The sequence below is a fragment of the Vipera ursinii genome (genome assembly GCF_947247035.1).
Source record: "Vipera ursinii genome assembly, chromosome: 2".
Lineage (NCBI taxonomy): Eukaryota > Metazoa > Chordata > Lepidosauria > Squamata > Viperidae > Vipera > Vipera ursinii.
In genome coordinates, this window is record NC_139513.1 from 176,372,414 (window position 1) to 176,386,224 (window position 13,811).

A 13,811-nucleotide genomic window follows, 5' to 3' on the forward strand; every position below is an offset into this window, starting at 1 on the left:
CTTAAATCAATAATCTCTAATGAAGGGGAAAGACTATAAGAGGCATCACTATAGAGAAGGTAATACAAGACGTCCTCGATGTACAACCACAGTTGGGCCAGAATTTTGATCAGGGGATGCATTCATTAAGCAAGTGATCATGTGACTGGACCCAGTATTATGACCCTTTTTACAAATGCAGCCATTAAGCAAATCTGGTTTCCCCAAATGACTTTGCTTGTCAGAAGCCTGCTGGGTTAAAAAATGACAATCGAGAGAGAGAAGCCTCTCTGGACATGTCAACTGACAGCCATGTTCACAGGAAGTCCCCCTTTTTTCTGCTTACTACCAGAAGGAACCGGCAATCCTTTAGTTTATATATGGCTCTCCTGGATTAGGGAGTCCCAGAATCACCCTACAAGATCCTCCATATGCAAATATCTCTCAGGAGCTGCGCTTGGGAGCATCTGGGCTTGCAATCACTTCTTTGTTGAAAAGGCAGCTGTTTTGGGATTTATTTCTCAAATGGACAATAGGTTGTGCCTTTCATTTCTTAGCCAGTTTAAGAGATTTTTATCTGTATTAGCTAAAAGAGCTCTCTTCAGTCACAGCCTTTTACTCCTTTTTGAGGTTCTATGACATTTTTCAGACTTCTTTATTGTTAAACGAAAAGAGAGTTGCTGGATGCAAGCTAAAAAAAAGAAGCGTAGAATAGCATTTCTTTTTAATTTTGATGGACAAACATAAGGATAGAAAGTGTGGTTTTATTTTACTATTTTAAAATAATCTCTAGTCTTGGATTGCTTTGCAATGGGTGGCTGATAATCCCCAATCTTGTGAATTCTGATTGGCCAGAAAAACATATATGAATAAATAAATATATATTCCTTAACCACTAGAGGGAGCTATGAAGATGGCCAAATTTGAGCTTATTTTTAGGAACGTTTTTGAAAATATCTACAGAAAATTATTCATTTTATAGACCCACTAGGTTCTAAAGATATAAATGATATCGATGATAAAAAAAGTTAGAGTTGCAATTATGTGTAGAAAGTTATCAAACCACTGATGCAATTTCACAAGTATCTGATGGCGTAAAGGACTTAAAAGCAATTTGAAATACAAACCTGACACCAATTTTTATTACAATGACAGTTTAAATACAACACTCTCAGTGCAGCTAAAGCAAGAGTTTCAAGCAAATTCACAACTTCCAAGAGGACATGTTTGGGGCTTTTTCTTCATGGATATTAACAAGGTTGAGAATTTCTTGAGAAAGACAGATTTGATAGAATAAAATATTTTTTTTCTCTGAAATGCCCATGAGGATAAGCTTGGGTAAGTGACTTATATTAATGAGTTAATTAGGATGGGTTTTTACAAGTCTGATATACATAATTGAAAGAAAGCAATGTAGTTTTATGTTTATAAAGCGGGTTTGAAAATGTTTTTTCTTCTGTTTTTATATACAATATTTGAGTAATTCTTAAAGTTGGTAAAATATTATTGAAAGTAAATTTGAAAGAATGGTTACAAAGAAAATTTTAAAGAAAATTCTAGAGTTTTTAAATACATGCTTTAAAAAAGATTCTTTCCCCTTTAAAGTTAAAGAACTCCAGAGTGTGTTAATATAATCTTGATAGTTTATAAAGATTAATAGGCACAAACAAAAACATATATTATTCCCCAGCAAAAAGAAAAAAAGTGAAGATGGTTAAATTGATTGTTTAATTCAAAGAAAAGAACATATCCAATTCTGTTTCCATTTGGAAATAGCTTCTGGAATTTGTGCTTGTGTTGGAAAGAATGAAACTTTGATTTTGGCTTTGCTGATTATATTAATATTTATATTTATTAAATTTTTATACCGCCCTTCTCCCGAAGGACTCAGGGCGGTGTACAGGGCAATAAATATTAAAAAACAAAGTACAAAAGTTAAAAACAATTAAATAATTATGCCCGATATATACAATAATTAAAACCATGTTAAAAACCCAACCCCAACCCCATCAAACCAGGCCGGATTGCTCAAATAAGTAAGTTTTTAGATCCCGCCAGAAGGAGCGAAGGTCGGGGGCCATCCGGAGCTCAACCAGCAAGCGGTTCCACAGGTCTGGCGCACCCACAGAGAACGCCCTCCCCCTGGGGGCCACCAGTCGACATTCTTTGATTGGAAGCACCCTGAGGAGGCCCTCTCTGTGGGAGTGCACTGGACGGAGGGAAGTTGACGCCGGCAGCAGGTGCTGCCGTAGATAATCCGGACCCATGCCATGTAGGGCTTTGTAGGTCATTACCAACACCTTGAATCTCACCCGGAGGGCAACCGGCAGCCAATGCAGCTCGCAGAGCAAAGGTGTAACATGGGAGTATCGGGAGACTCCCAACACAACTCGCGCGGCTGCATTCTGCACCAGTTGGAGCCTCCGAGTGGTCTTCAAGGGCAGCCCCATGTAGAGAGCATTACAGTAGTCCAAACGAGAGGTCACGAGCACGAGTGACTGTACGCAAGGCATCCCCGTCCAGATAGGGCCGCAACTGGCGCACCAGGCGGACCTGGGCAAAGGCCCCCCTAGTCACAGCTCCAATATGACCTTCTAAAGAGAGCTGTGAGTCTAGGAGGACTCCCAAGTTGCGCGCCCTATCTACGGGGGGCAATAGCTCACACCGCATAGCAAGAGATGGAATAATCTGAATTTCCCGGGATGCCGGCACGAACAGCCACTCAGTCTTGTCAGTGTTGAGCCGAAGCCTGTTCCTCCCCATCCAGACCCGGGCCACCTCCAGGCAACGGGACATCACGTCGAGGGCATCACTGGGGTGGTTTGGGGTCGAAATGAAAAGCTGGGTATCATCAGCATACTGATGATACCCAACTCCAAAACCATGAATGACTGCTTCATATAGATGTTGAACAGGAGAGGCGAGAGGACCAATCCCTGGGGAACTCCACAAATGAGAGGCCTCAAGGTCGACCTCTGCCCCCCTGCCAACACCGACTGCGAACGTCCCAGAAGGTAGGAGGAGAACCACTGAAAAACTGTGCCTCCCACTCCCAACCCCCTGAGACGCCGCAGTAAGATACCATGGTCGATGGTATCGAAAGCCGCTGAGAGGTCTAACAGGACTAGGACAGAGGAACAACCCCTGTCCCGAGCCCGCCAGAGATCATTCACCAGCGCGATCAATGCCGTCTCCGTGCTGTACCCGGGCCTGATACCCGATTGGTACAGGTCTAGATAATCAGCTTCATCCAAGAACAAAGAGAGCTGATGCGCCACCACGCTATCAACAACCATTGCAAGAAAGCGAAGGTTGGAGACCGGACGAAAGTTGTTTAATATTGCTGTTTGTTGTTATAGAAAAGGTTAGTATATATTATTGTGTGAAGGTAAAAAGTTGCCAAGTATCCAAATTGCAACCATTGTCACCATGGGCTAGGGCAATGGTTGCACCTTTGAGGATGGGTTGTAAATCACAGTTGCATTATTATTTCTTTTATTTATGTCATTTTTCTATATGCTTGACTATATTACTCATTCACTTAATCCATCAAGTATCCTATAGCACCAAGGCCTAACCATTAGTTTCAGATACAAGATATCCCTGAGTTATGATTGTTCATTTAACAACTGTTCAAAGTTATGGCGTTGAAAAAAATGACTTACCGTGTTTCCCTGAAAATAAGACTGGGTCTTATTTGCCTAGGTCTTATTTTTAGGGGATGTATTACTCACCTCCAGCACTGACAGCCCTGCCCAGCTGGTCCACTTCTTCTGTGGCCGAAGGAGCAGCTTCATTCTGTAGCTGCATTCCGAGCTGCATTTTGCAGTCAGGTCTTTCCTGAAGGCCTATGCAACCAAGTACCGAGCTATGAATTCAATCTATAGCTCAGTTCTTGGCTGCAGAGGCCTTCCGGAAAGGCCTGTGACTGAGAAATGCAGGCCTGGGAACACCACAGAAGAAATGGACCAGAGAGGAGAGGCCTGGCTGTAAGGTAAGTGGGTGTGGAGCGTGTGGGGCAGCTCCACACCCTCACCGTAGCTTGATTTTTAGATTTATGCCTTGCCCCCAAACTAGGGCTTATTTGGGGGGTAGGGCTTATATTAGACCTGTAATGTACTGGCCTTATATGCTTAATTTACTTGCTTTGTGTTTAAACTGTTTGTTAATGGCTGACATACTTTGCATGTGTTATAACGGTTGCTGGGTTGAGCTAGACTTGCTGACTCCAGCCGGTTAAGTAGGTTTTGGGTGGGAAACTGCTTCTTTGAATCTATTGGTCGCCGCCTAGAGGCCAACCATATAAATAGCTGCACAGCAGCTATTTGTTCGCTTCTGTTATGTTCTGACTCTCAATAAAGTTGTTGCTGTTTGAACCCTTTGTCTCGCTCAATGCCTGCAAGAACTGAATACATAACAAGGCCCATCCCCAAAAATCAAACTAGGGCTTATTTTCAGGGTAGGCCTTACTTTCAGGGAAACATGGTCATGTAATTGCCTTTTGCAACCTTTCCAAGGAGCTTCAGACAAGCAAAGTCAATAGGGAGAGATGAATTTGCTTAACAGCTACATGATTCACTTATTGACCACAGTTATTTGCTTCGATGGTCATAGAATTGGGCATGATTCATTTAACACCCACATCAGTTAATTACAGTTCATTAATATCTGGGTGATTGTCCAATGAACCATAATAACCATAATAATTCTTGACTTTACAATCACAGCAGGTCCAAATAAAAATAATGCATAACTGGACATATAAATAAGTTGGGTCGCTTTGTCATTATTATTGTGGTTGTTCTCACAATCAGCCAGATATTTAGACTGGGTGTGGCATTTTTATCCATCTGATGAGTCATCCCCAAGGACCAGGGATAGGCAGATTTTGTTCTTCGATGGTGTTAATAGTAGCATCACAGGATGTAAGCTACCTTTTGCAATTGACTGATAGTGAATGACGCAGGTGATTAAGTGGTGCTCCAGTTGTTGTGGAATTGCACCCAAGGCAATATCAGAAATAGCAAATAGCGATAGATCGTTTTAAGGACTTTATCTTCATGTACTAAGTGAAGATGTTGCAAAGTCCAGAACTCCCCCAGAACCATTACATTCCCTTTCCTATCAAAGATGAAATAGTTCTTGAAAGTACAGACACATTTATGGAATATTGTATGGAGCACAGCCTTTTGCAGCTTTGTGTGAGGAAAGGGAAGTCATTTAAAACTACACTGTATGTTGACAAAGAAGCCAGTAGCCTTAAGCCAGTCTCCCCAAATCTGCTGTTTGAACATGGGCTAATCTCCAACCACTACAATTCCAATAGAGAGAACTGATTAAGGTTTTCTTTGTTGTTTCACTAAATTCTGTATAGTTTTTCCCAGTTCTTGAAAAAAGCTGCATTTGAACTTTAAACTCCAAAATAATTATTTCCAATGAAAGGAGTAACAAATACACTTGCTGAAATACTGTACCTCTGTTGTCTGGGCTCGGAGAAAATTGTTAGCATCAATTCTGTAGTTTATAGGTAGTTCTCGTTCCGGCAGCTTAATAACAATATCTAAGTTTAATTCCTTATGGGAAGGCATCTCAATCTCATATTGAGCAAGAGCTTGAAACACCATAACTGTTGCCTGGAATGGGAGAAGGGAAAAATAAGGTTCTTTTCTCGGAGAATCTCAAAAAGGAACTGAAAATCCACTGATGTATTGTACCAGAGAAATAAATGTTTAACACATTGGGAAGAACATGGTGTTGGAGCTTGTTGAAATACCCAATCTATCTTTCTAATTTTTACTATTGTCTGTTAGATCATCTTATCATAAATGAGAAGATGGCTTACAAACTGAATGAGTAAATACACAGAGTTGACTTATGTACACACACATACATCTTTTAAGAGCCTTTTATCTGTAGAACTAAATAATCTAGGACAGACATATCAAACTAGCAATGTCACATGACATCGTGTGACATATCAGAGCTTTTCCCCCATTGCTGGCAATGGGGCGGACATGGTTTCATCATGACGCATCCGGCCTGCGGGCCAGCAGTTTGACACCCCTGATCTAGGACAATAGGAAGACTATGGATGAGATTTCCCTCAGCATAGATGAAGGATATAAACGTAGATAATCTTCAGGTAAATAATTCTTTCAAAAGCTATTCTTTGTTCTGCACATCAAAAGATTCATACACTTGTCTGCTAACCAAGTAGAGATAAACAATTCTCTATCCACCATGTTTTGTACTGATCTTTTCTCAGCACAAAACATTTTCTCCTATGGTTATTTTGTGCAAAGAAAGCTTACAGATGACTGAAGTGAAACCTGCAGTTTCTTTCAGTCTATCAGAGTTAGTCAAGTCCTGTAGTAGCTATTTGATGCCTTGTTCTAACAGCTGAGTAGTGTCCACTGCTTAATAGCACTCACAGTCAGAAAAGTCCTCCTTATTCTTTTTGGGGGGCCTTTCTCTCTAAAGCTGCCATTCTCTGTTTCTTGTCTTATCCTTAGGCACCATGGAGAATAAATCCACAACTACCGTATTTTCAAGCGTATAAGATGACTTTTTAACCCATGAAAATCTTCTCAAAAGTCAGGGGTCGTCTTATACGCCGGGTGCTGAAACTTTAGGGACAGGGCTGGCTGGAAAACCTGGAGCGGATCTCCCATTTTGTCTGCGCAGGGAAAGCGGGACCAATTGGAGAAGAAGCTGCAGTCTGTGATTTTTTACAGGCTGGGGTCTGGGCGTCTTTCCTTCTAAAGTTGAAGAGCAGCTGCAGTCTATCCCAACTTGAAAGGCAGGTGGGGAATGCAGCAGTCAGAGCAGCTGCTTAGCTCTAAGGACACATTTGACTCAGGAACTGGGCGGGCTGGCTGGAAAACCTGGAGCGGATCTCCCATTTGGTCTTTTTTTAAAAATCCCATTTATATCCTGCCCTTTTCCGAAGACTCAGGGCGGCTTAAAATTTAAAGCACAAATCAATGTACTTAGCAATAGCCTTCATTCTATGTATATGCCTGCTTATTAGGGCTTTCGCCCCCCCCCCCAAGCAGCATTATTACAAAGTCAGCTTATTGCCCCCAACAATCTGGGTCCTCATTTTACCTACCTCGGAAGGATGGAAGGCTGAGTCAACCTTGAGCCTGGTGGGATGCGAACCTGCACTAATTGCAGGCAGCTGGTGTTACTTAAGGCTCTGCGCAGGGAAAGCTTTAGAGTGAATTAGGAAAAGTTTAATCCACTTGCACTGTTTTATGTTTACATGTTTGATGACAAACAGCCTTATGTTTATAAGTGACAGTTTTCCTACTAAGTACCTGCATGTCATAAGCATTTGAATTAAATTTACCATATTAAAATCAAATCTGATGTTTTTTAATTTTTATTTGGTGTGCGTTGGAAGAGGGGTAGTCTTATACGGCGAGTATAGCCCAAACCCTATAATTTAACAGGAAATGTAGGGGGTCGTCTTATACGCCGGAAAATACGGTATTTCAACTATTAGAAGACTGCTATCATGTCTCAACTTTGCCTTGTCTTCTTCACGTGAAACATGCAAAAGTGCAAACTATTGTTTTGTTTTAAGCAGCCTAAAGTAGAATAGAGCTCGAAAGATTATAATCTAACAATAAAGCAAAGGCTCACTTGGGTTTGTCCATATGTTCCCCCATAATATTTCTGATCTGTCAGCCATCTGACTACGGGACCGGCCTCAGCAAACTTCTTCATTTTCAGCAGGGCCAACAAGGCATAGGAAGTGCCTTCAATGTTGTAGGTGTGAGCATTATGTTCTTCCCAGCGATTCCTTCCTAAAAAACAGCACAGAAACAGAATTTAGCCAAACAGATAAAAATATTGGTCACTTACCTCAAAAGGCAGCCTATCTGAAAAAGAGCTTTATATCTATTACTCATATTTTTTTCTACTTGACAAGGCAGCTAGAAGCAAACAAATGCCACTTGCATATGGCTCTTGATTTTATTTTTTGTCACTGCAATTTCTAAAAAATCTATCCATTGTCTTTGTGCTCAAAGCTAATCTTTCAAAACCCATCCACACCTGGTTTCTTCTATCTAAAACAAACCCATATATGTACCTGTTGATGCTGCCATGAGTACCCTGTCGTCATTCAGAAGGCCTACAGCAGCCAAAGCATAGGCAGTGAGGGCCGTAGTGTAAGGCCTTTGCAGTTTCTCATACTTTTTGAGTAAATAATCTGCGGCCTTGTTGATGCTGCTCTCTAGAATCTAGAAATGAGGGCAGAGGGAAGAGATCCATTAGGAATGTTTGAATGTTCCTGAAATATGATTGGTCCCCACCCTGTTGCTTTTCTGAAAGACCCTGGTTTTGTCAGTGGGCCTGGGGACCACAAATGGAGATGGAGCTGATCAAGTGGTTGATTTGACTATGTTGCTGCTGCCATGGGGGAAGGGGGGAGGTAAGGATTATATGGTGAATTTTAAAATGTTGTAAAAGTCACCTAGTTCTGGTGTTCAATAAATAATAAATAAAGTATGTGATGGCTTCTTCCTGCTTGTATGCTTTACATAATAATAATGCAAATTTAGCCATCATATATGTTATTTTAAGGTTTTTATGCAGGAAGAGATGTTGAGTATAAATTCATTAGGAATGCCTTAAATGGGGGTTTCACTAGAGAATGTCTGTAAAAGCTGCAATACTGTGTGATCCCCCTGGAGAAACCCTTTCTATGTAGATCTTTCTAAATCTGCCTTTGAGGAACGTTGGTGATAAAAATTACAGTGCAGCAATAAAAAGGCTCTTTGATATTTAAAGGTCATTAACTGATCTAAACACCTTTCTGGCTTGAAAGTATATGTGTAATTTTCTAATAGTATCCTTATTGAACTGAGTATTTACCTTGGTTTCATTGATTTGAAATGAATAAAGTATAAACCACAGCAATGCTGATTAACCTACTTTGAGATCCTGAAGGCTTCTAATACTGAACTTGGGGGCCAAAAAGGTGGGAAAATACTATGATCAAAAAACCTCTAGAGATGTGCTCATATTTTGGCCCCCTCAAACCATTTCCCATTACAGCATCACATACATTGATATGTTCACTGCAGATTGATCTGGATTCCAATAATGCAACCAGAACAAACGATGTTAAAGATACGTCTGGTTCAGCACCTTTAGTGCCTCCCTAGAAGAAAGCGGGGGGGGGGAGGAGACAAAAAAAACCCAATTACTTCTCTGTAATTATACATAAGGGGTACATGGGGGAGCAACAAAGAGTTAAGGGTTTTTTTGTATCTCTTGGCTGCCATCCATGTTTCACTATTCAGCTAGGAGTGTTGTTGAAGAGCTGGAATTTGAGGAAACATTCAACTTTGGGTAGCCATGTGGGAGCTATGAACTACCCTAACAAGGAGGAGAGAAAGAACAAAGGGCAGCAAACTCTGTGAAAGGAATTTTCTGACAGTTTGTCTACAGAAGAAATTAGTCCTTTTAATGAAACTTTCAATTATTTGCCTTAAGCCAGGCATGACCTAGGTCCTAGGCAATTTCAAGGCTTTATACTCTGAAGCTGATCATTTGATGCTACTTCAGAAAGACAAATAAAATTCTGTATGCCAGAATTCCAGCCTCTGAGAGTGGAGGGCAGGCAAAGAGCGAAATGGGACAAATTGCCACAGCTAGATCCCCATAGCCAGCTTGCCACCACCAACTCCCCTTTGCCAACTTGCTGCCACCAAGTTGCCACAGGACAACTCCACATGGTCAACTCACCACAGGGAGGGAGAACTCACCAGTCAGGCAGAGGGAGAGCTGGGGGGGAGGGGACAAGCAAGTGGGTGGGTAGAGCACAGAGGTCTCATTAAGTCAAATCTTACCAAGGTTACCCTTTTTGCCCTTCATCATGCTTCTACTGGTGATATTCCAGTCCTGTTTTTTTGTTTTTTTAATACATATTTCACAGATGGTTGCATATTCTCTGAAAAGCTACATATTTTTGTGGTTTTGCTTATTATCTAGTGCTATAAAACATTTCATTATAGAGAAATAATAATAATAATCATATATCCTGACTTTGCAAAAAAAATTACCCTACTTGGAACTGCCTATATACTCAGATGCTACCTTAATAGCTCTTAGGTCCCTGGTTAAGACTTTCACTGTTAAGTTTTTACTAGTCCCAGACTGTGAATCAAACTGAAGATTAAATCAATAATAATAATAATAACAGCAACAATAACAACAACAACAATACCCAGTCTGAATATCTGGCTGACTGTGCAATGAACAATAATAATAAAATAATGGTATACATCCACATGCCCTGCCTGAATTCCTATACAGCTCTTGGCTGGCCAATATCTAGCAATGAACCAACTTGCACAGTACAATCTTGTCTTTAATACACGGGTTTGGATTTTTTTGTTAAGAACTTGAAAGTCTCTAGATTTATTTAAATCAAGCAGGGGAGGGAGAAGACCATACCAGCATTTCTCCATGGATTACAGGGGCATTTTCTTTAAACACTCCATCTGGTTGTTGCCTGTTCAGAATGAGCCACTTCACACCTCCACAAATGATTTCATGGCTAATCTCTGGTACAATTTTGGTAGCCATGGCAAAGACTTTTACAACATATGCTGTTAGCCTGTAAAGAAGATAATGCATTAACCAACCATTTTAAAATGAAGTAGTTGCTTGCTTGATTTTGTCAGCCAAATATGACTAGGTTGCTGCTAGCTAGAAGGGAGAGGGGAAGAGTGGTTTGTTCAGAATCACCACACCACTATATTATGGCACAACAACAGTAGAAGCTGTGCATGTGTCGATGAGAAACATTTAAAGATTAAAATCGGTCATCTTCATCTCTCCTACAACCCTGAAAGAGAAAAAAAAGTTCAACTAACTAAGGACTCAAGGCCATATCAAGAGAAATAGTGCATTGAGTCAGTTTAAGAGGAATTACAATGTTGTTATATCACAACAGTACATAGGAACAAGAGCTTTGGAAGAAATGCAGGATAAGAGTTAAGAGAATGAGAATTCCTTAATTCAGTTCCTGTGACTATCAAAAATGAACTCTTAGCATTTGCTCCATATGGGTTAGTAATAGTTGGTAGAACTGAGTTCTTTCAGAGGGTAGCTCCCCACTGAAATAGCATATCTATCTATTGAGAGAACCATCCTAGAGAGTCGGAGATTGTGCATTCTAAGCCTCCCTTAGGCATGAAAGCCAGCTGGGTGACTTTGGGCCCTTCACCCTCTCTCAGCCCAATTAACCTCACAGGGTTCTTGTGGGAAAAACAGAAGGCAGGAATATCAAGTATGTTCATCACCTTGAACTGACCAAAGAGTGGGGGAAAAAGTATTTTCTCTGAAAGTATTTTGACTGAAGCACCGCATGGGAAGGAGCTGCTAGAACAGACATGTCAAACACAAGGCCCGGGGGCCAGATCCGGCCCACGAAGTGGTTTCATGTGGCCTGCGAAGCCATCCTGGAAACAGTGAGGGAACAGCCCCCACTGCCTTGGCCCTGGCCCAGAGACCCTCCTTCTGCCAGAGACCCTCAGATCTGTCCCACTCCTGCCCAGGCCCCCATAGGCACCCTTGATGCGAACAATGTATAGCTGGCCACACCCACCCAGTAGGCCATACGCACTCTAGTCACGCCCACCCAGTAGGCCACGCCCACCCTGGCCATACCCACCTGGCCCCCTGAGGGCAACCGCAATGCTGATGCGGCCCTCAATGAAATTGAGTTTGACACCCCTGTGCTAGAAAGAAGAGAATGGTAGGTAGATAGAAAGCAATTAAGAAAGTAAAAAACATAATGCAAAGACAGAGAGCCAGATGCTCCAGCAGAAGTTAGAAAATGAAAATATATGAACATTTATAAAGAAAGTTAGAGGAAAGCCCATCCATGATCTCAAAGTAATGGCTACAGGTTTGTCCATACCAAGAACTAGAGTCGCGCTTTGGAAAAGCTGCATAGGAATGGTCGGCTTTCTTGTACACCAACTGCTGGGTGTAACCTGAAAAGGGACAAGGTAGAAAGAGCTGTGAAATTTAGCTCCAGCCATACAAAAGCACACTTGCATCCAGAGAAGTTTTGCATTTCTCTTTCTTTGCTGTGAGTCTCATTGGAGCTGCATTTCCTTTGCACAATTCTTTTGATTTGTGTTCTGGTCTCAGTGTAAAACTACCCCACTCTGCTACTGAGATTCTGAAAGCAAGCAACCTTAACAACAACAACAAAAGGAACTGAAGAATAAAATTTGTACTGCTGTCCTGTATGCCTGAAAAAGAGGCATTTGATATCAGAACAATAATTCTCACCACAAAAAGAGATGAAAATGTCTTTCCTTTTAATAGAATATTGTGATAATTCTATGAGCCGATATATAAATATTTCTCAGCAATAACTATGACCATCTCCACTCCTCCAGGCTAAAGAAGTGATATACTTAGCTAAGCTAGCAGAAACTTACCTTGTGAAAGAAAAACAAGAACAAGAACAAAAAAAAGAGTCCCACCATACATTTAAGAATACTTGGCTTCTTGACTTCTGTGGGTCTTATATTTGTTCATTTTAGGGATGAATGAATCTGAAATTTCCATCCCCTGAGGAAAAACATGTCTGAAGACAGCTTGCCTTACCCTTCTTGATCTGATTGACAGCTTCAGTCCTGCGATCCACGCCAAGAGTCTCCCACTGCCCTGTTGTGTCCAGGTAGTAGGTGGCAATAACGGATGGAGTCATGGTGATCATATTTTGCTCCCCACAGCCAGAAGGAGTGATAATGAGATGATTGAGTTTACTTCCATCAATTGAGTTTTCAATAATCTGAGCCACACGGTCACCTGAATGTGAAAAAATTGCCAAGCATGTTAGAAGCTGGGTACTTTGTGATCTTGCTTTAAGCTTCAATACCTTTATAGCAAATGATTAGTCTAATCTTGCTTCCAACTCCACTATACCTTCTTTAGAGCATTAAGCCTGAGGTAATTAGGTTCCAGGACCAATTAGGAGCTTTATTAACTAACTTATTTAATTCAGTTTCAAGATTGCCAGACTCCTTAGCAATTCTGGATGACTTGTGGTTAAAAAGAACAAAAAAATACATATAGAAAAGGATATAGCTGACCAAAAGATTGTCAGGCCTGTCCCAGCTTGGGCATTTAGGAAAGAAAGACCCTCAACTCCATTTGCAGTGAAAGGTATACTTTTACAAAAGCCAAGTGGTCACAGTGCAGGACAAGCCAGATCTGGGGATTCCTGTGTAAAGCCGTTTCTTTTCCTCTCTCCAAGGCCTTCCCCCCTGGTCATCTTACTAGTGTCCAATAAAGTTTAAATTAGCTGTTTTAATAACAGTTCTGAAGTTTGATGCCTCTTTGATGCCTCTTCTATTCCTATGCCAGTGTCTTTGGGCTGTTCAACTCGTGTCTGGTTGGCAGTTCTGCTTCCTGTCATGCCCTCTCCCTGCATTTGCCTTTCCCTTCCCTCATACTTTATGGCAGGCTGCCATTAAAGCAAAGTAGGGTTGAAGCAGTGTGATGGCAGATCTGACACTAACTCAATACCAGTAGAAAACCAAACTTTTAAAGGGACTCCACAAGGAAAACCACCAATTTTTAAATGACTTTTTGAATGTTATTAGAATTGGACATGTATGCATCTGGGGGAGAGTGGCATTCGAGAGAGCAGGTACTGCAACAAAGAAGGAATGCTTCCTAGGTCTCATGAGATTACACTGTTTAAACGTCAGGACCTGGAGCATACTCACTTTGATTTCCCCAGATGGACAAAAGTAATAAGGTTTAAATGTCAGAAGTGGGATAGATCCATT

At 41.2% G+C, this 13,811-nt stretch overlaps 1 protein-coding gene across 1 annotated transcript in view; it reads right to left on the reverse strand.

The window, feature by feature from the left end:
- Window positions 1-13,811, reverse strand: part of C3 (complement C3) — a 79,397-nt gene that overhangs the window by 18,970 nt on the left and 46,616 nt on the right. The window contains exons 24-30 of the mRNA XM_083353078.1: window positions 12,622-12,825; window positions 11,921-11,996; window positions 10,450-10,612; window positions 9,056-9,151; window positions 8,078-8,228; window positions 7,627-7,790; window positions 5,454-5,612 (exon numbers count right to left, since the gene is read on the reverse strand). Coding sequence (XP_083209204.1) covers window positions 5,454-5,612; window positions 7,627-7,790; window positions 8,078-8,228; window positions 9,056-9,151; window positions 10,450-10,612; window positions 11,921-11,996; window positions 12,622-12,825 — 1,013 coding nt within the window. The remainder of the gene's footprint in view (window positions 1-5,453; window positions 5,613-7,626; window positions 7,791-8,077; window positions 8,229-9,055; window positions 9,152-10,449; window positions 10,613-11,920; window positions 11,997-12,621; window positions 12,826-13,811) is intronic.